The following is a 26,474-nucleotide window of genomic DNA, read 5'->3' as shown; positions in this document are numbered from 1 at the left end:
GCCCTTTGGTGTATTTCCTGGTCTGTCATTGGTAGAGTCTATATTGCTCAGGATTATACCCCAACGCGAGACACTTTTCAGCTTGATTCTCGAAGGCTACTGAAGATTGCTTTATCCGTCTCTCTGCAGAAGTGGAGTTGCCTAGATAGTCAAACTGTACATTACAGATGACGACATAATATACTTCGTTCAAGGAGGCCTGGTTCAAATTGCTAGAACTAAGTTTTCTAGATACAGCATTGTGCATTCCCGGAAACCAGACTTCTGATCACTCAATCTTTTGCCACCTCAGTACTATTCTTTGGGCAATTCCCTGTTTAGATTTCCCACGAAAGTCAGCTCCATTAGAAAGTGTGCGTGAAAAGTGGGCTCACTTCAACATTCAAAGGAGCTGGCGATGATAGCACGAGCTGATTCTCAAAGAGTTCCACCTTCCGTGACTGATACGAGCCATCTTCTTCAGGCCAGGAACAGAGCTCAAGGTGATGTTTCACCATGACGCTGCCGTCGGACTTCGTCTCAACCGAATATCGGCCAGTGTATGCCAGAAGGTCATTTACGGTTTCCTTGACTTTCTTGATGACTGCGGGTTGCAGTTGGACGGACATGCGGCCGTTCGGGTTGTAGTTTATGATACCACGAGCGCCTTTCCCCATGGGAAACATTTCGCCGCCATCCTGGAGCTGGGAACGAAATTCAAGGAGGGACCAAGAGCCAAGTAAAGCTTGCTCAATGTCATGTTGCGATCCCATACTGAACGTGAAGGGTCGGTTTTCTGTACGGAGAAGGCGGTGGCAACTCCCTGAATTGACGATAAACAATGTCTGGCAACAACGAGGAAGATGGTAGTGATTTCAGGAACGTAGAGGCTCTTTGTATTGGCATATGGATTTGATAGCGCCTAGTTCCCTAAATGGGTCATCTGCATATGTACGAACCTTAATTCCTGCTGTGCGGCTTTGCAACCAAAAACACGGTACCCATATCCAGTAATTATCCACCTCGAAATGCGCCAAGCCTACTTTACTGCAGCTCAACAGCATGGACTAGCCTCCTGAGAAGATCAACGATACGGCTGGTCATCCCTTGCTCCCAAGGAATGCTATGCCCCCCTTTATGCTCCAACTCCTCCCTGTCGAAGGACTGACACATTTCGACAAGGTTTCGAGATTGTGGATAGTACCCATCATTCCTCCCATAGACGTGTACTGTTGGTAGAGGTATCTCAATCGAGCCGTCAGACGGGTATGGTCGGATCATACTCCTCCCTTGGGAGGGATATCTTTTTCGATCCAAGAGATCGGGAATATTCGTTGCTATTTCTGCCGTGATATCTTCCCCTGTGGCTTCATCTCTGAAGGTTCCGTCATCTATCGATCGGAATGGAGCCGATTCCACGTTGAATGGCGCTGTAGCACAGAAGAAGACGGCGCACTTGAATGATAGATGCGCGTCTTGATTCCTGAGAAGGTAGGAAGCAGCAACAGAGGCTCCTTGTGAAAAGCCCATAATGCCATCGAAAGGTCCATCATTTTCTAAGGCCTGGTCGATGAGCTCAAAGGCGTCGAATATCTGAGACGCAATAGGGAGGTTGAAGAACGAAAAGTACGGCCCTTTGGCGAGTCCATGCACGCCTGTCCAAAGATCAGCTTCGTTTGTGCTATACAAGCTTGTGAGCCTACCTGGTCCGGCCTCAGATGGGATATCGCCATCGACAAAGACAAACTCGTACTGTGACCCTAGAGCCGCCTGGATCGCGGATAGTTGGGCGTTGAACACTTCGGCGTTTGAGCCGATTCCATGGAGGCAGAGAAAGCGCATGTCTTCTTGAAAGGTCACTCACTTTAGGGGGAGTGTAATCGGAGAAGGGAAATGCTGTTAAGATGGTATGGTGGATCAGTCTGAATCATCAAATGGAATATGCTGCTACGGTCTCCATACAGAGCAACGGGAAGATGCTCCGATTGATTTTCATGACGTGATGTCAGCTAGGGACACCTGAGAGTAAATGATGTGGAATGTTGACAACGTTCCACGGCAGATCGTTAGTATCTCAACAATGCAATCAGACTTTGTGGCAAGGTGCAGGAGGTGCGGCGCCAAATAGAGAGAGACGGTTGACGATCCATGCAAGATGCCGTGCCCTTTCTTCAGATAGGTACATCAGTGGGCTGACCTATAAACCTAACTGCTGAGCTAGACGTGAGTTCTGGTCATTCTTTAATACGTCAAACTGCATCGAGCGGAGATGTATGACTAGATCGTAGATTGATTTCTTGCTTATAGTCCAATGATTGCCACTAACGGTGTGGAGATTTTACTTTTTTGTATTGTTCAGTATGTTACAATGACAAACTGCCCTGGGACAATACCAGACTGAGACGCGTTTAGATAATTGTTGAAGGGTCGGGCTGCTCCCCGGGAGACTAATGTACATGAAAAGAAAAAAGAGATCTCAGCACTAAACCTACTTATACTGTATCTACCAACTCTCCGATAAGTATAGTTAGTTAGGATTTTCGAGCTTATACCTGAAAAACGCAAACATCTACATCATCCTTCCAGCACAAATCCACCATGCGAGGTACACAAGACAGTCCAGTTATGCCCATTGCCATCGTTGGCATTGGGGGCCGATTCCCAGGAGACGCATCGAATCCAGATCGGCTTTGGGAACTCCTCCTGAACGCGAAAAGCACACTCTCGGAGACGCCTAAAGATCGATTCAGCGCAGATGCATTCTACCACCCGCAGCCTGATCGCCCAGGAACTTCAAACTCGTGTGGTGGCCACTTTATGAACCAAAATATCGATGAATTCGATGCGCCATTCTTCTCTATCACCCCTTCTGAGGCAAAAGCCATGGATCCCCAGCAGCGAATGTGCCTGGAAGTTGCATACGAGGCTATGGAAAATGGTTTGTTTTCTGCAGCCATGAAGCCTTTCCCCAATTCTGACTTTAAGCAGCGGGTATTACTATGGATCGTATCTCCGGATCTCGCACCTCTTGCTACGTCGGGTGCTTCAACCATGATTACCAGCTCCTCCAAAACTTGGATCTCGATGACCTTCCATTTTATCACGCAACAGGGACCGAGTCATCATGTCTCTCGAATCGCGTCTCATGGTTCTTCAACTTGGCTGGCCCAAGCATGACAGTTGATACAGCATGTTCTTCGTCTCTCATAGCACTCCATCTTGCCTGTCAGAGTATTCGGCTTGGTGAATCAGAAACGGTACGTATTTTGTAATTGAAATCCACAGGGGTTATCGCTGACTGAACCAGGCCCTTGTGGGTGGTGTTAACATCATCTCGTTCCCGGAGATTTACATGAAGCTTTCCAATCTGCAGATGGTCTCCCCGGATAGCAAGTCGCAGACCTTCGATGAGAAGGCTAATGGCTACGGTCGTGGGGAGGGTACCTGTTTTGTGGTGCTCAAACCACTGGATAAAGCCATCGAAGACAACGATGTGATTCGTGCAGTCATCCGCAATACAGGAAGTAACGAGGATGGGAATACACCCGGCCTGACACTTCCATCAAAGAACATGCAGAAAGCCCTAATCGAAAAGATGTATGAAGAGGCGGGGTTGCAATTGAGAGACACCGGATATTTTGAAGCACATGTAGGTTGCTACTGTTTTCTTGCCTGCTCGAGGACACCGTGTTAACAAGCGTCAGGGTACTGGAACAGTCGCAGGGGATTCAATCGAGACCCAAGCCCTGGGAGAGACCATTGGAAAATCGAGACCGCCAGGTCAGCCACTCTGGGTGGGATCGTTAAAGGCAAACATCGGTCATCTCGAAGGCGGCAGCGGTCTCGCATCGCTTATAAAGACTGTCTATGTTCTTGAAAAAGGCATCATTCCGCCTCAAATCTGGCTGAACAAACTCAATCCCCGTATTCGCGCCGAGGAATGGAACTTAGCCGTGCCTACAGAAGTAACTCCGTGGCCGGATCAAGGCCCACGGCGAGCTAGTGTTAACTCGTTCGGATTTGCTGGTGCGAATGCACACGCTATACTGGAAGATGCCTACTCCTATCTCGAGGCAAATGTTGGCAGGGGCCGTCACAATTCCAATGTACCCGCGAAACTTGCCGAAAACCCTGACCTGTGTCGTGACAAGCATGATGCAAATAGCCTCACTTTATCGCGAGATACACATGGCTATGTGCAACCGTTTCCGAAGTTGATTGTGTGGTCGGCCCACGAGCAAGGCGGGCTGAAACGGATTTCGGAGTCATGGAAACAATTTCTCGGTGGAAAGTCGGGCATGCTCACGCAAGTCGAGAGGTCGAAACTGCTGTCGGACTTGGCGTATACAGCAGTAAAGCGGCGCACGCAGTTTCCCTGGAGGTCGTTCACTGTTTGCTCGGATCCAGGAGAGATTGCGAGCGGCGAGGTTGAACTCGCCCCTGCTGTCCGGTCATCACAGCGGCCTAGGCTTGCCCTCGTTTTCACTGGTCAGGGCGCGCAGCACCATGCAATGGGTCGCCGATTAATGCACTACGATGTATATGCCAATAGTATGAGAACTGCCGACCAATATTTGAAGTCTCTGGGCTGCCCGTGGTCACTTGTGGAAGAACTCTCTCGTGACGCAGAATCTTCCAGGATAAATCCTCCTGAATTCAGTCAACCTCTTTGCATTGCATTGCAAGTGGCGATGGTTGACCTCCTGAAAAGCTTGGACATATGGCCCCCTGAGGCGGTGATTGGTCATTCTGGGGGAGAAACAGCGGCTGCTTATGCAAAGGGTGCCCTAACCCGAGAGGCAGCCTGGACAGTGGCATATTATCGCGGTCAGGTGTGCTCGATAGCACCAGACGTTGACCCAGACCATCCCCTTGATGGTGATATGTTAGCGGCTGCTATTAGTGAGCAAGAGGCTCAGTCTTATATTCAACAGGTGTCTTCTGGAAAGCTTGTCGTTGCCTGTGTCAACAGTCCGAACAGTGTTACCCTGTCTGGTGACGTTCCTGCGATTATCGATGCTTCGAAGCTCATAAAAGCCGATGGCCATCTAGCTAAGAAGCTTGGGGTAAATCGAGCTTATCATTCAGCACATATGAAGGTGGTCGAGGACATGTACCGAGACCTTCTGAAAGATGTGCATGGTCTTCCAGAGACACCGAATTCACCGAAGATGTTTTCGTGTGTGACAGGAGCATCAATTGGCAACTGTGACTTGGGTGGAGATTACTGGGTGACAAACCTCATAAACCAGGTTAAATTCTCCCAGGCAATGCAAGCACTTATCAACCATTCTGACACTCGGAGATCGAAGCGCCCGAAGGGGTACTCCTATGTCAACCTCATGCTTGAGATCGGCCCTCACGGTGCCCTCCAAGGACCGGTGAAACAAAATCTAAAGGCGATGCAGGCAGATTGTACTAGCATATCTGCCTTGGATCGAAATAAGGATGCAGCACAAAGTCTCCTGGAGGCGATTGGTGTCCTTTTCCAGCATGGGTACGATGCTAATATTGTTGCCGCAAATACCCCTGATCCAAGCGAAGCGACTCAGCTTCTTGTCGACTTGCCACCCTATCCGTGGAACCATTCTAGTCGATACTGGCACGAACCAGCTGTAGCCAGTGCATACCGGTTCAAGAAATTTCCCAGGAAGGACCTCCTTGGAATCCGGGACAACGAGGGTAACAACGCCCATGCACGCTGGCGTCATTTTCTCCGCCCTTCCGAAAATCCCTGGATTGAAGATCATCAGGTGCAGGGTAAAGTGATTTATCCCGCCGCCGGAATGCTTGTCATGGCATTGGAAGCCGCGAGAGAAACGGCAGACCCCGACAAGGCGATAAAGGCGTACGAGATACGTGATGTGTCTATCAAAATCGCAATTATTATTCCCAAGGGAGAAGAGGGAGCAGAAACGATGGTACATTTTCACCGAAAATCCTCGGGCTGGCAAGAATTTTCGATATATTCCCGTGTTGGCCACAATCCCTGGTCACAAAACTGCACTGGCGTCCTGCGGGTAAAGTATAAGGGCAATCAGGACGTGGGGTCATTCACGAATGAAGAAGAGAAGGCAACCATATTGTATCGGTCAGAATATGAGCAAGTAAAAAAGAGATGCTCTCAGTCCATGTCCTCTGAAAATTTTTATGCAAAACAATCTGAACTAGATCTCCGGTTCGGTGAGACGTTTCAGAACGTCAGCAACATCCGATTGAACCAGGGAGAAATGGTTTTCGATGTTCAAACACCAGATGTAAGGAGCAAGATGCCGCAAAACTTCACTCATGACCACTTGGTGCATCCCTGTACTCTCGATCCGGTTATCCATGCTTCACTTGCCATATTGAATCACGGAGAAGGAGAAAAAGGACCAGCGATTCCCACGTCCATCGGTAGACTGATTATATCCGCGGATGTTTCGGCTCGCTCGGGCACGGTCCTCAAGGCACACTCTTCAGCGACACGACATGGCCTCAGAGATGCAGAATTGAATATTCGGGCGTTCTCTGAGGACTGGGAAAAGCCTCTTATAATCCTGGACAGAATCAAAGTCAGTCGCCTAGGGGGCGGTGTCAGCTCTGAGGGTCAAGATGGTCTGAACACGGCCCAGAAGAGAATTGCAAGCGAGATACACTGGGAACAGGATGCTTTGCATCTGAAGAGCCAGGACCTTCGCAAACTGGATTTGTCAAAGCCTGCAGCGGATGGTCCAGACAAACTGGGACCTTTGGAATCATTCATCAGACTTCTCGGACACAAATTTTCGGATTTAAAGATTCTAGAAATAGATTCCGGAGATGGCAACGTCACAGAGAGGCTTCTTGATGCGCTTGAGGGCCACGATGGTGAATCAGTGCCATTACTGGAGCAGTATACTGCCACCGGATCAAATGATGAAGCCGCATTATTGAAGAAAAGGATGCATTCCCGTGGGCCATATCTTCATGTCACCCCTTTAGCGCCGAGCCAAGATTGGCAGGAGCAAGGATTATCGTCCCAAACATATCACTGTATTGTCATCAATGCTGGGGACCGACTGACGGCAGCCGGGAACGCAATTGAGCAGTCCAAAGGCTTGTTAAAAGCCAACGGGGTTCTCATTGTACTTCTCGCAAAGGACTCGAGTAAGTCTCGAGAAATGTGGATACAAAATCTGGCAGAGAGAGGTCTGACGAACATCGAATACGTGGCATCGGAAGATCATAACAGTGTCGCCTCTTCCATTCCATTCCTTAGCTCAAGGATGGCGCTTGATTTGGACAGCGCCCTTCCCAAAGACATTGTGCTTGTCGGCCCTTGTCGCCCTGGTGAGCTGTCGAGGAGTCTGGCAGAGCAGCTACAGTCTCATGGTATACGCATACATCATGCCACTCTATGCGATACGGAGCGGATAGACCTCGGAGACAAATTCTGCCTATTTCTCCCGGAATTGGAGCGCCCGATACTGTTTGATCTCGATGCAAAGGATTTCTTGCTCCTCAAACGTCTACTTCTTGAGTCAAAGGGCACACTCTGGGTAACGGCAGGTGCGACCTTTGAATGCAGTAACCCCAAAGCATCATTGGTCACGGGGCTTTTCCGGAGTGTTAGCCATGAGCACCCCGAAATATCACTGACGACACTTGACTTGGATACCGAAGACTCTCAGAGCCATGTCGGTGCTAGCATTATTATGGATGTTCTAAAACGCATTACGAACGGGGATATCGACCACGAATTTACGGCGCGTGGTGGTCAAATCCTGATTCCGCGTATCAGAATGAATAAGAGGCTCAATGACCTTTATTCAGTTCTGCGCGACGGACCTCAGCCAGTGCTTGGACCATTGAAACAACCGGGAAGATCATTGGCTCTTTGCCTGGGTGCGCCGGGGGTCTTTGATTCAATTCATTTTCGGGATGATCTAAGCCACCAAGAATCCTTGTCCCCTGACACTGTCGAGATAGAAGTCAAGGCAACTGGGCTTAACTCGCATGATCTTCTGTCAGCGCTTGACCAAGTCGCCGACCCTACATTCGGCCACGAGTGTAGCGGTATCATCCGCAATGTGGGCGAAGCTGTCACCAAGTACCGAACAGGAGACCGAGTCATGGCCTGGAGTTCCGGGGCTTTTGCAAATTTCACTTGTGTTCCAGAAGCCATGGTGCAGCCGATGCCATTTGGGATGCCTTTCTCAGTGGCAGCGTCATTGCCAATCAGCTACTGTGTTGCCTATCACTCCTTAGTTGAATGTGCGAGACTGCAACGTGACGAGAGCCTTCTCATCCATATGGGGGCTGGGGGGGTAGGGCAAGCCGCCATCATGATCGCATTAAACTTGGGCGCAAAGGTGTATGTCACAGTAGGGTCAGAAGAGAAGAAGTCTCATCTCATGGATACATACGGCATTCAGGATGATCACATCTTTTACAGCCGGGATCTCAGCTTCTCTCAAGGAGTGTCCAGGTTGACCAGAGGGAGTGGTGTTGATGTTGTGCTCAATTCGCTGTCAGGTGAACAGCTTCAACATTCACGATCATGCGTGGCTTCGTTTGGACGATTTGTGGACATACGACTGAATAGTACTTGTGAGTAACTTATCCTCGAATCATTGTCTCATGTACTTGCTAAGACATGACAGCCGAGGATACCGGGATTGACATGGGTCCTCTTCCCAAGAATGTGGCATCTTTTTCGGTCAATGTTCATGAACTACACGACAAATATCTGCCGCGCGCATCGAACCTGTTCGAGTATGCGATGAGATTTTATTTCGAGAATAATTGTTACCCGCCATCCCCTTTGCATGTCATGACCTTTCCCGAAATTCCTGATGGTCTCCGACTTCTGCACAGCGGCAAGCAGATGGGCAAAATAGTTTTCCAGGCCAATGATGAGGACCAAGTCTTGGCCATTCCACCCCCCATCAAGGCAACAAAGCTTGATGCAGATGCCACATACATCATAGCTGGAGGCTTCGGCGGGCTTGGTCAACATATTGCGAAGTGGATGGTGCAACGAGGTGCTCGAACTCTGGTATTTTTGTCACGCAGCGGTTCAGACCATCTTGATGCTCCAAAGGTACTCGAGGAAATTGCTACCGAAGGGGCAAACGGTGTAGCATACAAATGTGACATTTGTGATTTGGAGCAGGTCGAAGCGACAATGAAGCAGATGGCGACGGACGGGTTACCGGCTGTTCGAGGAATTGTGCAAGCTGCAATGGCCCTTGCTGTGAGCTTTCAGCGACTCTTGCAGCGGCATTTTACTGACGTCCCTCACAGGATTCAACATTTGAACAAATGACGCCCAATCAATGGGGGCTAAGCACCAAAATCAAAGCGCTAGGCTCTTGGAATTTGCACCTCACTGCACCAGCAGAAATGGATTTCTTCGTTATGCTATCCTCAGCTTCTGGTATTGCCGGCCTGCGTGGCCAGGGGAATTATGCAGCCGGTCTGTCTTGTCTCCTTTGGCTTCATATCTTCGAGGGCTAATCAGGTATCACAGGAAACACTTTTATCGATGCGCTTGCACATCATCGCCATGCACGGGGTCTACCTGCAGTGTCGATTGATGTCGGGCCAGTAACTGACATAGGATACATGGCCCAGAGAAGCGATATCACAGAACTTATCAGATCCCTCGGTTTTGTCGGTCTCAATGGTGACGAGCTTCTCGGTATTCTGCAAACAACAATGGGTAGTGACGAAAACACCCGCAAGTCCAGCAACCCGCAGATCATTCTGGGATTGCCTACTGGTGGACATTTGGCCGCCGAGGGTCTTGATGTGCCATACACCCTTTCCAACGCCCGGCTGGCCCGTCTAAGCCGAATTGGAGCGATAAGCCAAGAGGACAGTGAAGCCGGCCCGGCACTATCGGAACAGATAAAAAAGGCGCCAAGTCGAGCGTCTGCCACTGAGGCAGTGACGGACGCGCTCAGGGCTCGGCTAGCGAATCAGATGATGGTCGAAGTTGAGGACGTTGACGCATCGAAGCCTGTCAGTGGATACGGAGTGGACAGCTTGACTGCTGTTGATATTCGCGTATGGTGTTTGAAGGAGGCCCAAGCCGACGTCTCCATTCTGGATATTGTGAACTATTCATCAATTATGGAATTGGCGCAGACGATTGTGGAGAACTCGCGGTTGGCTTCGAATGACAAGTGGGACGACTAGTTTGAGTTGGCTTTTACTGTCTTGATCATTGCAATGAGTGCTTTTATAGATTGTGAACTTGTCCGAACCCCTGGATCTCCCAGCTAAAATTAATTGTCTGGGTATTCGCCAGTGAGTACCTAGGAGTTGGGCGAATAGGCTCTAAAATGTTGCAATAATTTAGAGACGGACGCATTTAAATATATATATAATATTATTGCCCTAATACCTTCGTGTCCAGTCGATCGTCGCTTAGTTCGGATGAATAGGAGGTCATCTACGAACGAATACAGGTCTTTATCCGCCTGAGGAATCTAAAACGTAGATCCTTATCTGACTTAAGCTCACAGATTTTGTAATTAGAGATCATGAGATATTCACGTTCTTTGTAGGCATTAATGCCTAATTCAAATGACATACTTATGACATGAAATAGAAATCGTACAAATGGTTATTTTTCCATATCCTGAGATTTATAGAAGAGTAAAGGAAACCATATTTAGGGGATAGCATGTTAAATAACTATTTTTGCTGCTCATTCATATACAGAACGCTGGACATGAACACCTCTGGCTCTGATATGATTAATCCATAGTGATGAGCAGTTTCGTAATGCCTACTTCGTAATTCACTTGTGCTAAACAAGCTCCCAAAGAATATCTGGATTGAGGTCCATACTGAAGAACAGGTCAATAAGGAACAACCAGGTAGGATCACAATTCACAGCGGTATCTTAAACCCCCCAGGTATCATATTCCGGAAGACACCCGTTGGATCTACCTCACGGCTGATGCGTTGCAATTGCTCAACACTCTCAGGGCCGTAACTAGCAATCGGGTCCTGCCATTGCGCCGCATAATTCAGATAAACAAAAGAATTATATGCATTTAATGCATACGCATCCGATTCAATGCCTGAAAACAGTGCCTTGGCGGCTTCCTCAACCCGGGCATCATCAGCTGCGTCATCCCAGGTGGCGCTCAGTAAGGTCACCACTAGTGACCGCTCAGGCTGTTCGGAGGATGATAATCCCATAGCATTATGACCGGGAGGTTCCCGCGCATAGATTGCCGGAGGTAGTGGCTCAAGAGAGATCGACCACACAATGCCTGGCACGTCCTGTACGGCTGCCAGACTGGAGTTCCACCGGAGGTAGGTTGCATTCAACATAGAAAGGGTCACGCCATGTGTTGCGACTACACTTAACTGTCTGTGTAATTGTCGTCAGCACTAAAAGATTAGATGAGGAAAGATATTCTTACCGTTTCCCGCTCTGTGAAAACGACCCTTGCTCAATAGCCACCTCATGCATGGGTGCCACACGCACGGTGCTGAACAACTGTGGGATGTCGAAAAGCGCTTTGTACACAGTTGGGGGCGGTGTTACTCCATCATTCTCTAGCTCCCCGAGGACCCCCGTATACACGACACTATTCACTATGGCAGGCCCCTGGCCTCCGGCGAACCCAAAACTGGTGATCAACGAAGCATAATCATCATAGCTGCTCGCCCCAGCCTTTGGATCAGCCAGCTCGGCGAAGGCACGTAACTGGGCGTCAATAGTCTCAGTGCCGTGGTAGATGGACCCGCCGTAAATAAGACTCTGTGGGAAAGTCCGCAAATTGAAGCCTGTGACAACCCCAAAGTTAGCGCCGCCCCCGCGTAGCGCTGCCAGCCAATCCGGATGTTGGTCCTCATCCAAATATACAATTGTGCCGTTAGCCAAGACCACCTCTGCGCCGACCAAGCTGTCACACGTCCACCCGTAGCGCGGTGAGAAGTAGGAGATGCCACCCCCGAGGGTCAGCCCGCCAACCCCGACCTGTGCAGCGCGGCCTCCTGCCACCGAGAGACCCAACGGATCGAGCAGGGCATAGACCTCGCCCCATGTAGCGCCTGCTCCGACAAGGACTGTGTGTTGTGGCTCCTTGTCTTGCGCACCTTCATCCTCATCTTTCTGTGATGGAGCATCCTGTATCCGGATAGAGTTGAGAGCACGCAGATCAATGGTGACGCCATTATCGATGTTGGATGCGCCTCCGAAGGAATTGTGGCCGCCAGAGCGAATCGCAAACTGGCAGCCCGCTTTCTGGTTGTCAGGTACACCAGAAGATATTGCTAATATGCTGGTGATGGCAATTGATACGTCATCGGCTGAGTCTGGAAACACCACGCACCAAGGCTGAAGCTCGCTATTCTGCTGGGCAAAGTACGATGCCTGGGACGCTTCATAAGCAGCAGTGTCGGGAAAGGAAACTTTGTCCTGTCCTAGAATTGTAGCCAGGGCCAGGCACTGTGCACACAGCGGGATTAGTATTCCTTACTCTGCAGAGGGCTATGATCGAACTTACGCAGGCACCCGGGAAATCACAAGCTGTAGTAGCATTGCTGCCAACGAGCGGGACCTGCTCCATAATTGGGGACAAATTCAAACAGCAAGAATCTGTGGATTGATCGGTGGTCTAGTGTAAAAGATGGAAGAAATTACACTATAGAAGAAGCGCCGCAGGACTTTAATAGGCGGGGTGAGTGTCGTACGCGGTGGTCATGAGGCTAGAGACTTAGCGGCATTCACCCCTGCCACTTGTAGACAAGGATTATTTTTTCCCAAAGGTAACTGGAGATTCCCGCTCTTCCAGCCTTGCCATGGCAATCTTCCTCATTGACCCGGATCAGGTTCTAGGTTCTGGACAGCATAATAAGTGCGGTTGTATTTATTACCACCAGGCTTTCCTAGTTGTTCATACCTGAGTTGGATAGTGCTGATAGAGTGGGTAATACAGAGGGGTTTACCTGGAGATAATAGAGACTGTAGTGTATACCAGCTCGTTAGTCTATTCATGCTTGCGTTGAATGAATCATCAAATCATATCCTCCCTGTTAGGACAGCGCTAGTTGTCTACATTCCATTGCCCCGAAATCACCATGTCGCCAAGATTGACTTGGAGAACACATCGTTTGTGTGGCTAATAATGACACGCACACACACACACAACTTGGAAATTCAAGGGAGAACTGTAGAGTCTCAATGACAGGATTAGGAGGTGAATCTTCAGCCGGAGTTGCCAGTGATCTCTTTAGCCTCATGGTAGACAGGGTCAGCATTTTGGTTAGAATCGCTCGATCTTTATACGTGATTTTCTTGAGATGAAAACAATACTACTTTAATCGCAGTTATCCAATTTCCAATTCTAGTGCCACAGAAGTATGCCATGTTCACGTAGCCTCAAGTTAGACGGAGCAGACGAAAAGTTGTTCATTTGCGACTAAGCAACATCACCACATACACCCCAACTCGGAGCCCCGGTCGGAAGAGATTAAGCGGACGGGACAAAGTGCTGCCTCAGCGAAGTGAGATTGGTAGTCACGTCAGGCCGACCATCAAGCAGTAATGGAAGCGAGCGAGTCATTGTCAAGCCTGGTACCACTGTGAACTGGAAATGAGTGTCACTCTCATCTCCCGTTTCTGTTTATGGCAGTGGGTCTGTCCCGCTGGTAGTGCCTTCTTTGATTGGTTGAGAAAAGCTTGTCTTTTGTTGGTGCCTCATCTCCCGCCTGTTGTAAGCCTTGCTGCCTGGATACTGCTTTCCTTCTTTCCATCAGCTGCGATATCCCTTACAATCAATCAATACTTCGGGAACTGGTAGGGATGACATGTTAGACCATTGGAGAGACTTTTTCCATAGCATAAATCACCTACTTAACTTATAATCTTGGTCCCGGTACATACATGGCGAGCATTTAAGCATGATCATGGCTGAATTGTACTGTTGTTTTCTTCCATCAACCACGAATCTCACATCAGAACTGTACTCCCTACTGATGGCTACTTCTACAATATACGGGATCTTTTCCCAACAGCCTCTGACACTACCCATGTACATCTCGTTGTCACCTGTCCAAGGCGGTAGTAAACTGCCCGTCGTATGGCAAGGCGGACAGAACCCAGCCGCACCGCCCAACACGGCAAGAAGGGCGTCAGCAAACTGAGAAACAGCCATAATGGCCCCATGGAACGATTGAAGCTGCTGCTTCGAATTGCATTCTGAAACGGATGAAACATGAAGCCCCCAAGCATAAGCATTTTGACAGCGGCCATATGCCAGGCAGATGCATACCAATCTTCCCCAGTCAGTACCTAGGTGAACTCCCGGCCCCAAATGGCAACCTATCCACCAATTAATCTCCCTTCGCCGCAAGCGGCCCCCACCAGGCCATCTATCTCAGGGAAATGAAACCTCGTATTTATTGGCCCCCCACCAGGAATCTCCCGAACCAGACACTCGCCTTTTCTCAGTAACCCGTGCCCTGCGCGGTGGAAACTCTTGCCCGCTGATCACCGGATACAGTGGTTCTTAGCTACCGCTGCGATGGAGACATTATTTGTCTTGGACCAATCAGAGCAGAGTCATGTCAGACTGTCTTAGACTTTGGTTAGATCTACAGGGTCTGGGCTTTGCCTTGTGATGTGCGAATTGTACAAATTGCTTAGGGGGAAGGCAACAGACTCGTCGTTGTGCTTGAAGAATATGCGTCAAAATTCACACTGAGTCTGTAAGTCCTCAATAAAGGCACCGATAAACTACTGCAAGGAAGATTTTTCAGTAGTAACTGTGTAGGTTCTGTCACCCATCAGGCAACCCAGCCCAATTCAAACTTAGCTAAAAATAGACTCCACCCAATCCGGCCACGACTCTCAAGAGTCAAGACAAGACACCGCACCAGACTAATTTATCTGACCTGACGCCCCCATTTCTCAATACAGACTGGCTGTTTAGATTGGCAGATCATCAGCTTATCATTCTGCCCTCAATGTTGGTTGGATGTCCGGTCGATACTACAACAGGGTACAGCCGCAACGTGACTGCTGCTGTGTTACATGCGGATGTCACCGGCTGCCTGTCCTACCACTTATAACTACTTTGACATACATTAGAAATGTTGAATTTAGGGAAATGGAATCCTTTGTTTCTTTCTTGTTCACATTCCAATATCTAGCAAATACATCACAACTAGTGAATACCAAGACTTCCCTCCGGACATGGTTTTCATCAGCAAAAAAAGTAAAACTACACTATACCCACTAGTCCAAGCCTGCTTTCCAGCCCCCAAACACAACCAACCTGAACAGCAAAAACGCCCATTATTCATTTACTTGAAAGAGAAAAAGCGTGCAACAGGGTTCTGAGCAACGCGGTGAACCCAGCAATCACATCAACTCTGGACCCTAAGTCAGAGCGGGAAGCCAATCGGCTGCCATCGCCCCATCTCAGCGGAGAGGGTCCGGAGGGTCCATCCGTGGCGTCTGTAGGTCCATCTGACTGGCCATGTTTAGTCGGGGACAGGGCTAATTCTCCTTTCTTAGAATGCAGCTGAACGCCTTTAAGACGGGCGTGGACCCTGCAGATTTCAGGTGTAACTCACCTAGTCATTCATTATTCCTTCCGTCTTTCCATCCATACACTACACTGGATATTCGATATTGTTTTGTGCAGATTTCCTACTCGGTCTATCAACTATCTACATTCATTCATACATTCATTGAACGGCTATCCTGCGATGCATCAATAGACATTTACCACGATCACGACCTAACCACAACACAAACACAACTAAATTAAACAACATCATAATGTCCACCATGTTAACCCGACCTACGGCCATCCTCATCTTCTCCCTCGTCTTTCTAAACCTCTACCTCTTCCACCGACTCATCCGCCAACCCGTCGTACCAATCTCACCCACCCTCGTCCCAACCCCAAGCCCAGCGGCAGCAGAGATACAAGAAATACACCTACCACCACAACAACCACCGCAAATAACCACTACCATCACCGAAGACCCAACAACCCTATTCCCAACCACCACCCTCGCAACAATCACCACCACATCCACATCCACAACCACAACAAAAACAACAACCCACCCTCACAAAACCCACCCCCAACCAACCAGCCACTCCATCCCCCACAAACTCTGGCAAAAAACCGGCACAAAAGGCCTCACCGAGCAAGCCGAATCCTGGATCTCAACCTGGACAACCCTAAACCCACACCTACGGCACGAAATCCTCACCGAAACATCCAGCCTCGCGTACGTGGAAACGAACTTCCGACCCATCTGGCCCGAAATCGCCGACCTATACACCTCCCTCTCCGTGCCCATCCTCCGCGCCGACCTCCTCCGCCTGCTAATCCTCTACATCGACGGCGGGATCTGGTCCGACCTGGACGTATCCTGCGAAGTGCCCATATCGCAATGGCCGATCCCGCCCACAGCGAACGTGGTCGTGGGGATCGAGTTCGACGGTTGGCAGTTTGCGTCGTGGACGGTGATGTCTACACCCGGGAATGGGCATATCTATCATGCGATTGAGTATGTGGCGGGACGGTTGGAGGGGCTTGCGAGGGAGAATAATGTCACTGTGGGCGAGGTGACGATGGAGATGATTCCGGATGTGGTGGATGTGACGGGGCCACAGGCTATTACTGTTTCTTTGTTGGAGACGATTAGTGAGGAGGTGGGACGCGGGGTGGGCAAGGAGGAGATTGAGGGGATTGGGGAGGGCGGGGTGTTGTTGGGGGATGTGCTTGTGTTGCCGCAGGCGAGCTTTGCGGCGTTGCAGGGCGGGATGCCGCAGGGGCAGGGGGAGTATTTGGTTAGTCATCATTATGCGGGGAGTTGGAAGAATGAGGTGGGTGGGGAGGAGGGAGTTAAGGAGGATGATGGGGGGAGGAGCAGGATGGGGAGGAGGAGGTGGTGATTGTTGTGGAAGGGATGGGGATGGGGAGGGTGATGGGGGGAAGGAGGAAGGGAGTGAGTGATTAGGGTTGGTAGTAGGAGTTGGGATGATGTATATAGTATTGTACGCTTTTTGTATATAGTTAGGGTATGGTATTCTATGCTGTGCATGATGAGTCTTAATGTCTTGGACTGTAGATGGGTTTTGTAGTATCAATCGTGATACTGATGCATGCTGTTTAGCACAGCTGGTAGGGCAATGTTCACGTCTCACACGTGGCACTCCTTACTGTCAACTATGCAAGTCATCTGTTTGTCGAATCACTGTGCAGTACGATCTAACACTATAATAGGGTCTAATATAACATACATTGAGAAGGGTATCAACTCGGCAGCTCACTTGGCTGCTTTTGCCAACATCACACCCAAAGTTATCATAGATAATGTATCGGTCTTTATAGTAATCTCATCTTCGATAGTAGAAATCCCATCCTGATACAGCAGTTAAGCTGGAGATAAAGTAAGTTCTAGTATAAATTAGTTCAAGGCTAGTGTTAGGTTATTCTCTGGAAAAAACACTTAGCTCATATATGTGTCCAGTTATCATAGAAAGTAAGAACTGCTGAAGTCTATATCTGTATAAAAAATGCTCATCTCAGCAAATATGATATTCTATTACGACTCCCAGTTAAAAAATCCCGGCTAGCCATCCAATATTCCATCGTAGTACAATACTACTGGGACTATCTACATAAAAAAAAAATGGCATATCGCCCCTAATATATATATCCAAGACAGATGTATGGTATATAATCATACATACACCCAACCGAATCAACATATCCCCCTCCTACGAAATCCTCCCGCAGGCTACTAACAATCCATATCCCCTGACCACCAATGTCCGAAGTACATCGTCCCCGCCACGGCCGGAGCCCCATCATCAACGTTATACATGAGTCGTATACTGATGGCATGTCACCGGCGGTGTGCAGACGTGCCCGTATATGGTCTTCCGTCGTATACGACTGAGTAGCCGGGAATGGAGGCTAGATTGTTCTGATCCTGTGTGGTAGCTGAGAATGCCTCTTGCCTTGCGATTGAGAGTGAAGTGAAACATCTCTGGTAGAAATTTCGTTGTTGATGGGGCTCTTATGTAAAGGGGGGGATTGTCGGGCTAGTTAGTATGATCCTTTGGTCTTGGCTGATGGTTGGTGGATTGTTCATGTAGGTGTGTGGAGGGATGGGAACTGGTTACACCGATTTGAGATTAATAAAGTTTGATGGCTTGGAAGGAATTGCTAAGCGAGAATAGGGTTTGACTTGGTGATAGTAGTAGTGGGAGTGGTGTTGTAGGTATTGGGATGAAGTGAACTGTGCATGTAGCAATCTCACTGCCAATGTTCTAACCGGAGAACAGTGTAGAGCGTTTACAAGCGCCAGAGCACACTGACAGTCTGTGAGCTGAAACGGGAGGATGGAATGGGGGCTCTTTCTATGCCATACGTACGACATATCACAGATGGTAGTTTATTGGCGTGAGAGGTAGTTTCTGCCTGAGGCACTAATATCCCAACCAGGCAAGTCAACATCTTCTGCGATGGGATAGACTCACTCACTAATGGACCTAGGTCATGGTGCTGTCTCAATAAGATGCCTGGCAGGCTTAGGCAGGGATGTCTGACAATTTACAGCCTCAATTAGAGAAGTATGTTACTGAGAACTCCGAATGACATCATCACCAATGGCCAATATATAAATGTCCAGTGCATATTATTAACCGCTGCGATCATGACAGGTCGAATCAATAACGTCTGCAGGTGCTCGGAGTCTTCCACCCAATATGCGGGATGATATAGAACCTAAAACTCAGGTCAGATCATATGTTCCGATGAAGAAGATGCCAGATATACTCCGTAGGCAGGAGGCAGTAGGCAGCCGAGGCAATGAAGGTACTAGATCGATCACACGCAACGAAGATCCAGTCTGCTAAACCTAAAGACAAACTTTCTTGCATAGTTGAATGCAGTACGCTTAGCATCGAAATCCTACTGTCGACTCTGCACACTAACATCGAGGCTAATATCCAGGCACATCGCCGATCACAATGCTCCATTCAGGTCTATAGGTATAATGAAAGGAGAAACGTCATTAGTTACAAGGGTAATTCCCGGTCTGGCCCCGTCTCCATGATGCCTGGTACATTCCACGTCGGGGCCGCGACTATTCACCGGGTATGCAAAACGCCAGAGATATCAAATGGGGTGAAATCAACACAATCAAACAATTAGAGAAGAAAACGGTACATCTCGACCATCGTTGGTATGTCACAAGGATAGATGAATTAGAAATCGTCATATGCCACTCCCATCTGTACAACTCCGGAGCCAACACCATCAAGGAATTAGAAGTGCAAAGAAAGAACCTGATCTGCGCTGGATCCAGGGAAATCAATGACAAAACCAGCCCCATAAAGAAGAATTCGGGACGGTGAGAAACGACTGAGAATGATGGATATGCTGTCATACCAAGACGCCGTCAGATGTCGGCTTCGGCCTGCAACGCGGCTTCTCACGGTCAAGGCCGGTGCCAGCAAACAAGAACGAATGAACAAATCACTCTGGCATGGTTGAAATTTGCCTGATAATTATGGGTCTTCCCCAAAAGCAAGCTTTTGATCGGGGCTGCGTGTTGTCCGAGTCGAACCTCGGTGGCCCAGTCGTGTGCGATTCTCATGTCAACGCCCTGAATGAAAGGCGGCCAGATAGGCGACATGCTATCTCGTATTAGAAAGCGCGAGCTTCTCAATGGGCAAAGAATAAAAAATCTCTATCGAACTGTCCAACAGTGGTCAAGTCATAGCGATGCGTTCCTCCTCCGGGTATAATGCCAGCCCTTCAACTGATAATCTGCCGGGCGCCTTCTTTACCCAGCACACCGGGCTCCTGGGGCTTGGGGCTCCTATCACGCCCCTTCTTCCTGCTGAGGAAGGCGAGCATGCCGCTATTGGAGCCCTTCCCTTTGACTGACCCAGTATCGTAACCTTCGGCAGGCAGGGTGGAGCTATGATCCGCAAGCTCGCTCCAGCTACCCGCTTCTTCCAACACCATCTGTACCCCTCCGCCCTTGCTTTGTTTCCGGGTCGCGCCCCGCGGGCGCACGGCAGTCGGTGGCAAGGGACGGTGGAAGGGCGGGGCCGGCGGCGGGGGTGGAGGAGGTAGCGAGGCTTGCGAGGTGGGGGTTTCGCTGAGAGGAGACGGGGTGTCAGGCTGAGTCAGGTGACTGACAGAGCCATCGTTTCGGAGAGGAGGCGAGTTTCTGGAGAGGTCGGGCTGTGAGACTTGTCGGGAATGCGTTGACGACTGCGTTTGGTGGATCGGCAGGCATTCTTCCGGATTTCTGGCCAGGGTCAGCTAAAGCCACAAGACAAGCTAGGCAAGGAGAACTTACGTTGATGCTGCAATCGCATCCGCAGCGTTGCTGATGTTGGTTAGCACGGCATCCCCAACTCCGTTTGCTTGGAGACCAACGTACCCTACGTAGTTCACCTTGGTATAATCGAAGGGCTCAAACATCGTCTCAATGAGACGATGCAGTTCGTCCTCGCGGATTTCCTTAGCCGTAGCATCCTCCCGCAACTCGGCTCTCGGTTTTTGCCGGCGAGCTCTGGCCTCGAGCGGCGCCTCCTCCAAGAGTAGTTCCTCCAAGTCATATGTGGCGTCAAAGTTGGTCTTGTCGCTGGACGGACGGAACACGGGCGGGATTTCCTTCGACTCCAGGGCAACAAAGTCGAGGTCGGCGAAAAACATATGCGAGGTGAAGCTCTCAAAGCTGATCGCACCAATTCGCTTCGACCGATCTCTTTCCATAAACGCCGACATTGCTCGGAGGCAGGGAACGGAGACCGCGGGGTTGGTGACGTAGTACTTTGGTTGCGCCTTTTTGATGTTTTCGCTGAGCACGTCCTGGCTCCGACCTTCGAACGGGCGCTGCAGGAGTCAGCAACGGACCGAACTGTCAAGAAAATGAGGCGACATACCTTGTTGTAGATACACTCGTAGAATGTAACTCCAAGTGACCACCAATCAACTTCGCAATAGTATCCGCCTCCTTCATACACTTCCGGAGCGAGATACGCCAGTGTTCCCGATTTACTTGTAAGAGGTTTGCCGGGTCGAAAGTCGGAGGCGACGTTCTGTCCCGCAGAGGTCAGTTTCGGATCAACAGATCGCATGCGACCGGTAGACTTACAAAATCGGCCAAATGAACATGCCCTTCCGAGTCAAGCAGAATGTTGTCCGGCTTGACGTCACGATGGATGATTCCCTGCGAATGAATGTACCTCAGAGCGCAGCCCAGCTCGGCTATCCAGAATCTCACTGCCTCCTCCGTAAAACATTTCCGCGAGATGTGAAAACGGAGGTCACCGCCATTCATCAAATCCACCACAATGTAGCTTCTCAATTATCAGTGACTGCGGACGGATGATGGGGATGTCGTGTTGGGAGAGCTATTGCAGGACGCACATATATTCAATGTCTTGAAAGCTGTATCTCAAGTTGCAAAGGAAGGCATGGTTGAGGTGCTCGAGCATCCGCCGTTCACGGATGATATTTCGTACGCTTTCCGACCGGACAACTACCCAAGAAACGAGCATCTAATGTCAGCGTGCATTGAGGCCCTCGTTTGACAGCCACATACCTTCTTCCTTCCGAATATATTTCAGCGCAAACGTCAACCCGGTGTCCTTCTTCTCCACGATGCGAACCTTGCCGAACGCACCCTTGCCAACCACCCGCAACAAACGAAACTGATTCAAATTCACTGCGCCACTGTCAGCCCCTCCGCCGCCTATTATTGTCTGCCAACCCGATACGTACACTCATCGGTGGCGGCCACCTGTTTCCCTTGCGAGTTTCCCATTTAGACAGTTGTGTAACCACAGACGTTGGAAATCTTGTTCTCGGTCACCAGTAGCAACATCCCACTGGAACTACAGTACTCTCGACCTTTGAATCTGGAGTGCGAGGGGTGGTAGTCGAGAGAAATCTCGCAGAGGCGAATCGAGAGAGGAGAGGGAGTGGTCGAGGGGGAGTAGGGGATGGGGGGGGGAGGCGAATTGATTGAGGGAGGTCGTAGGAGAGAAGGATAGGAACTTTATAGGCGATGAAGATGAGGTATGAACATGCAGACCTAGACAGGATGAGACAGGTATTAGTTAGAGGGAAATAATTGCGGGAAGAGTGCAGAGGTCTATTGAGACGGGGGAACGTGGGCGGAGGGGCTGATTTTCCCGATTCGCAAAGGAGATAAATAGCAGCAGACTTTTGGGAGGAGTGAAACATACCCCAATGAAGAGCGGTGATGGAAGGAAGTAAAAGGGAAAAAAAGGTAGAGAGAGTTTTGGATGGAAGACAAGTACGAAAAGTCCCGACGAGGACAACCAAACGGAGGCCTGGTCGGGGGGAAGCGAGAGAGAGAGCGCGAGAGCGTGAGAGGGAGAAGGGGGGCGGAAAAGAGCAAGTGGAATATGGGATGGAATTCCGAGTAATAGCAAGTAGCAAGCAGCGGCAGCACAGCAGCAGCAGTAGCCAAAAGGTAAGAGAGGAACGGGGGCAGCCCCTAAGACGGAGGAGATGATGAGTTAAGTTAGTTACTTTTCTGACCAGCAAGGCGGGCCGAAAGTAGTCGGTCGCCTGTACACTAAAACTACCGCGCAGAAAGTTCCCCTACTCGCCCAGTTCCCAGTTGGCCCTGCTGACGAAACCAACCAGGATGGAGCCCAGGGACTTTGCAAATGATGATGATGATGGAGATTGAGGTGTGATGTTTTCTTTTTATTTTTTATTTTTGCCCTTTAATTCTTGGGTTTTTCTGTACTTACCTTTTTATTTTTTTTTTGGTTCTCTTTGAGTTTGGTCTTGTTTTGCTTCTTCACGGTATTAACTTTCGTTCTGGAACCCAGCCAGAAGGAATACGACAATGCAGAAACCTCCAATGCAAACAGAAACAAGAGGAGGGAAAGGGGGAAAGAAAATGTATGGAAGAGGAGAGAGAAAGCGAGACGAAGCGATAGAGGGAAGATGAGCTGTCCTCAATACGAGGCGTAATGGCCCAGGTGACTGGATTAAACTATGGGGTTCACCAGGACGGGTTCTTGGGTCGGCACTGGGTAAGCGAAGTCGAAAGTCTGGAGAAATCCAAGATGAAGCGATGGATGGAAAACCTTCGTAGCTTGGAACCGGCTACACGGTAAGACACGGTGTATATTTACAAGCTCTGACCAGTTCAAAAACTCTACAAAATAGACTTATCTTGAATAGCAAGAAGAGATGTGGAAAGGAATAATATGAAACATAAAGAGAGAGAAATAGCGGCGGTGAGGAAATGGATTAGGGTATACGGAGTGGAGGAGAATTAATTCTACCAATTGATTAAAAAAGAAAATAATAATTTATTAGTAAAAAAGTAGAAATAAGAACTACTCTAAAAATTTACCCAAGTGAAGATATTTACTACTCCTTCACTTAGTTAATGAGATGGAGTTATTCTGATGGAGACTACGGAAAAGGGGATGGTTTAAACCCAGGAGAAGTGCCGCTTGGGCCCACGAGGGAAAGGCGCGCCGGCAAGTGGAAAGAGAGATACGGAGTCGCAAGGGCGAAATGCGAATGGGAGACGGCCTGGATGGAGCAAGTCAAACAGAAAAGACTGGGCCTGCGGTGGAGAGCAGCAGCTTCACTAACTACTCCGTAAGTTAAAAGCGGTGGACGCCGTGGGTGACATCGCTAGAAGGGATGATGCGCCGAAGAGGTCTGGAAAATCTGCACCTGCAGGCAAGCAGATGGACTGCTGTACTATCTATCTTCCCTGATGCAGCAATAGTTTGCGTTTGCCAGCCTTGCCGGTCGTACTTTTTATTTTTTTTTTTTTTAATCTTATTTTTTTTTCTTAAAAATTTTACCAACATACCAGAACTCTACTAAACCTGCACCAGGCAAGGAACATCCATCGAAGCACCTTGTTTCCTTCCCCACTGCTGCCGACCGAGAGTTTGCTTTTCCCTTAAATCCCCTGTGCGCCTCTTTGCTTCTTCCTTTGCTTGTTCTTTGTCTCTTCTCCGCCTCTTCCAAACTTTCTTCCCGTGAATACCATCTGTCTGGTATTTGGTCTTTTTTCTTTAATTTCCTTTCTCTCCCACCGCCATCCTTTCCGCCTCGTGCTTCATCCCCCATCCCAATCTGAATGGCCCCTACATGCCAGCCGAGTGGCCCCAGAACTAGTAGTCCTCTGACTACATAGTACATCTGGCCTGGCCCATGTCAGACCTCCTTGAAACCCTTTTCTGAGTTTGTGCGTGGCTATAGCTCGTGGCCGCCACGTTTTTGATTGACCGACCGCGCGACCACTTGGCCAGTCATACCAATAGGAATGCGCTGCCCAACCTTGGTGCTGATGAAGTGGCGGTTGGGGCCAGAATCACCACACACTTCGTACACCATCCGAATTGCCCATACGGGTTTTGCCCGGGAGGGGTTCTATCTGGTCTGGACAGGCCTCAAGCCTCTCTCTGTCTTATCCTCTCGCCCAACATAAGTCAGATGTCCCCTATATTTCACACGAACTACGAATAATCCGCAGATCATCTGGGCTGGTTTGACTCTCACGCTAGTTGCATCTTCATCCCGGTCCAACCTGGTCTGGCGTTTCAGGTCGCCGTGGCCTGGGCGCCTGCATCCATATGATTCCGGTCAACGTAGAAGCAACCAGGGTGCTGCACTCTATCTGCTTGTGCCACGCAGCCCACGCTGGCCAATCCACTATCCCTTCTTCCCCCCATGCCTGCACTAAGGTTCTGCAGCAACTATAACGACTGCCACCATCACCTCGTATCCTTCGGAAAACAACTTGATGCATCAAAAAGCTTCACTTCCTCCCCAGGAGCAGGAGTCCCAATATACTGGCTTCCCAACCTGCTGATGCTTATTGATTAATCCCACCGCACGATCATCCACTTAGCGGGGCGGGTCCGACCCCCAAATCCTTTTTAGCCCAGAGATTTGGTGGACCCGGCCGCCCATCCCATCCAGCTTCGTCTCGCCAACGGTGCTGATCTTCTGGATCTAGACGATTTTGAGCTTAGACTTGGCTGCGTAGGCTCCCCGACACCAAACTTAGCTTTCCCCCTACTCCGTCTCGGCATGGTGCATCCTCGCCCGTAGTCCGCTTTCAGGATGCCACGGTCATATTCAGTATGTTCGAAGCTAGGACAGCTGCCGGATGTCTTCCCCGGTGCTATAGTTAGATTTGCTCTGGCCCTAGCCGATATTTTTCCTTGCACGCGCTCGATACGGGGGTACATGTGGATGCAAAAATAGGAGCAAAAAGGTATGACAAGAGTGGGACTCGAACCCACGCCTCTTTCGAGACTGCAATTCATCCAGTTGAACTGGACAAGCTATTCACTTGAGTGCAGCGCCTTAGACCACTCGGCCATCTTGCCTTGATGACTAACTCAGGGCTTTTACGTCTTATACTGCAGAGAAGGGGAATCGAGGCAAATGGACCTGTCATATCTCGGAAGTCAAGATACAGTGTTGTTATCTCGACCTGTCAGTTCCGTGAGGTCTCTGAGTAATGATAATTATCTCCGCAATCAGCCTCACTGGAAAGCGGCATCATTTTTCGGAAAAAAGAAAAAGCACGAGGATATTTGTGTACGCGGGACTGGTATATGTCAGTCGCCCTGCTTTTGCCCGTGAAAATGAGTAGTTCCCCACCCACATTTCATCTACAACTGTACTGGATACACAAAACCAGTTGGACCCGGCCTACAGTTTAGAGTTACTTGATAGTCAAACTAATGAGACTATTTACTGCATGCGCTATTCATCGATCTAGACGCTCTGGTGATGACCTTGAAAATGTGTCTTTCTATGGTAGCCCACATGAAATAAAGTACAGACATGTATATTAATTAGTTTGTTCAAATACAGCATACTATCCACCTAACAGCACCATCATAGGATCCAGGAGACATAACATAGATGATCAATAATTCGAACAGACAGGACCATCTGTAGATTCCATACTCCCCAAATATCCCCCAAAATCCATAGTACGAAACCAACAAAACATATTTCCATTTACAATAACACCCCCTTCAACCACGACCCCCCATAAAATACCAATAATGCAAAACGATCCATATCAACAGGCAAGATGGCCGAGTGGTCTAAGGCGCTGCACTCAAGTGAAATATCTTGTCCAGCAATAGCTGGATAGCATTGCAGTCTCGAAAGAGGCGTGGGTTCGAGTCCCACTCTTGTCATGATCTTTTTTTCCATTGATTTTCATTCTCATCATTCCATTGATCACGTGTCATTCATCCCCCGCAACCAGCCCCACCCCAACCTCTCTTGATCCGAACTTTCGGAAAAACAAGGTACTGGATAGGCAAGATGGCCGAGTGGTTTAAGGCGTCGCACTTAAGTCGTTGGAACATTTCCTGGTTTGGTTTATTACAACTGGACTGGTAATCGTTTGGCGGAAATGCGATCTCGTAAGAGGCGCGGGTTCGAACCCCGTTCTTGCCATTTCATTTTTCTCAC

General features: G+C 49.3%; 6 protein-coding genes and 3 non-coding genes across 9 annotated transcripts; 4 read left to right on the top strand and 5 right to left on the bottom strand.

Annotated features, from left to right (window-relative positions):
- Nucleotides 1-249: 249 nt before the first annotated feature.
- Nucleotides 250-818, bottom strand: BO83DRAFT_375088 (uncharacterized protein). Its single transcript, XM_025530372.1, has 2 exons — nucleotides 375-818; nucleotides 250-313 (listed from the first exon to the last, which is right to left on the bottom strand). Exons 1-2 carry the CDS (start codon nucleotides 750-752, stop codon nucleotides 269-271), a joined length of 423 nt encoding a protein of 140 aa, XP_025392332.1. The 5' UTR covers nucleotides 753-818; the 3' UTR covers nucleotides 250-268.
- A 104-nt stretch (nucleotides 819-922) lies between these two features.
- Nucleotides 923-1,865, bottom strand: BO83DRAFT_434289 (alpha/beta-hydrolase). The gene is made up of 2 exons (XM_025535782.1): nucleotides 1,683-1,865; nucleotides 923-1,634 (listed from the first exon to the last, which is right to left on the bottom strand). The coding sequence occupies exons 1-2, from the start codon at nucleotides 1,819-1,821 to the stop codon at nucleotides 1,024-1,026; spliced, it is 750 nt and encodes a 249-aa protein (XP_025392331.1). The 5' UTR covers nucleotides 1,822-1,865; the 3' UTR covers nucleotides 923-1,023.
- Nucleotides 1,866-2,577: 712 nt separating this feature from the next.
- On the top strand, nucleotides 2,578-10,143 carry BO83DRAFT_434288 (type I polyketide synthase; the record flags this gene model as incomplete). The annotated part of the gene is made up of 7 exons (XM_025535781.1): nucleotides 2,578-2,917; nucleotides 2,968-3,236; nucleotides 3,287-3,628; nucleotides 3,684-8,550; nucleotides 8,604-9,196; nucleotides 9,247-9,418; nucleotides 9,473-10,143. The coding sequence occupies 7 exons, from the start codon at nucleotides 2,578-2,580 to the stop codon at nucleotides 10,141-10,143; spliced, it is 7,254 nt and encodes a 2,417-aa protein (XP_025392330.1).
- Nucleotides 10,144-10,590: 447 nt separating this feature from the next.
- BO83DRAFT_434287 (FAD-binding oxidoreductase) lies at nucleotides 10,591-12,617 on the bottom strand. Its single transcript, XM_025535780.1, has 3 exons — nucleotides 12,474-12,617; nucleotides 11,385-12,415; nucleotides 10,591-11,332 (listed from the first exon to the last, which is right to left on the bottom strand). Exons 1-3 carry the CDS (start codon nucleotides 12,534-12,536, stop codon nucleotides 10,843-10,845), a joined length of 1,584 nt encoding a protein of 527 aa, XP_025392329.1. The 5' UTR covers nucleotides 12,537-12,617; the 3' UTR covers nucleotides 10,591-10,842.
- Nucleotides 12,618-15,479: 2,862 nt separating this feature from the next.
- On the top strand, nucleotides 15,480-16,885 carry BO83DRAFT_454593 (glycosyltransferase family 32 protein; the record flags this gene model as incomplete). Its single annotated transcript, XM_025536982.1, has 1 exon — nucleotides 15,480-16,885. The coding sequence occupies exon 1, from the start codon at nucleotides 15,755-15,757 to the stop codon at nucleotides 16,883-16,885; it is 1,131 nt and encodes a 376-aa protein (XP_025392328.1). The 5' UTR covers nucleotides 15,480-15,754.
- A 2,689-nt stretch (nucleotides 16,886-19,574) lies between these two features.
- On the bottom strand, nucleotides 19,575-21,929 carry BO83DRAFT_134156 (serine/threonine-protein kinase). The gene is made up of 8 exons (XM_025526123.1): nucleotides 21,744-21,929; nucleotides 21,565-21,687; nucleotides 21,390-21,501; nucleotides 21,115-21,319; nucleotides 20,903-21,058; nucleotides 20,398-20,852; nucleotides 20,314-20,343; nucleotides 19,575-20,262 (listed from the first exon to the last, which is right to left on the bottom strand). The coding sequence occupies exons 1-8, from the start codon at nucleotides 21,784-21,786 to the stop codon at nucleotides 19,761-19,763; spliced, it is 1,626 nt and encodes a 541-aa protein (XP_025392327.1). The 5' UTR covers nucleotides 21,787-21,929; the 3' UTR covers nucleotides 19,575-19,760.
- A 3,325-nt stretch (nucleotides 21,930-25,254) lies between these two features.
- Nucleotides 25,255-25,366, bottom strand: BO83DRAFT_t52. Its single transcript has one exon. It is a non-coding gene; the product is annotated as a tRNA-Leu (tRNA).
- A 713-nt stretch (nucleotides 25,367-26,079) lies between these two features.
- On the top strand, nucleotides 26,080-26,194 carry BO83DRAFT_t59. The gene has a single exon. It is a non-coding gene; the product is annotated as a tRNA-Leu (tRNA).
- Nucleotides 26,195-26,318: 124 nt separating this feature from the next.
- BO83DRAFT_t60 lies at nucleotides 26,319-26,459 on the top strand. The gene has a single exon. It is a non-coding gene; the product is annotated as a tRNA-Leu (tRNA).
- Nucleotides 26,460-26,474: the final 15 nt, after the last annotated feature.

Source organism: Aspergillus eucalypticola (assembly GCF_003184535.1).
Source record: "Aspergillus eucalypticola CBS 122712 chromosome Unknown BO83scaffold_3, whole genome shotgun sequence".
In the NCBI taxonomy this organism is placed as follows: Eukaryota; Fungi; Ascomycota; class Eurotiomycetes; order Eurotiales; family Aspergillaceae; genus Aspergillus; species Aspergillus eucalypticola.
The sequence above is the reverse complement of the archived record's forward strand: the minus strand, read 5'-3'. Positions and strand labels throughout refer to the sequence as shown.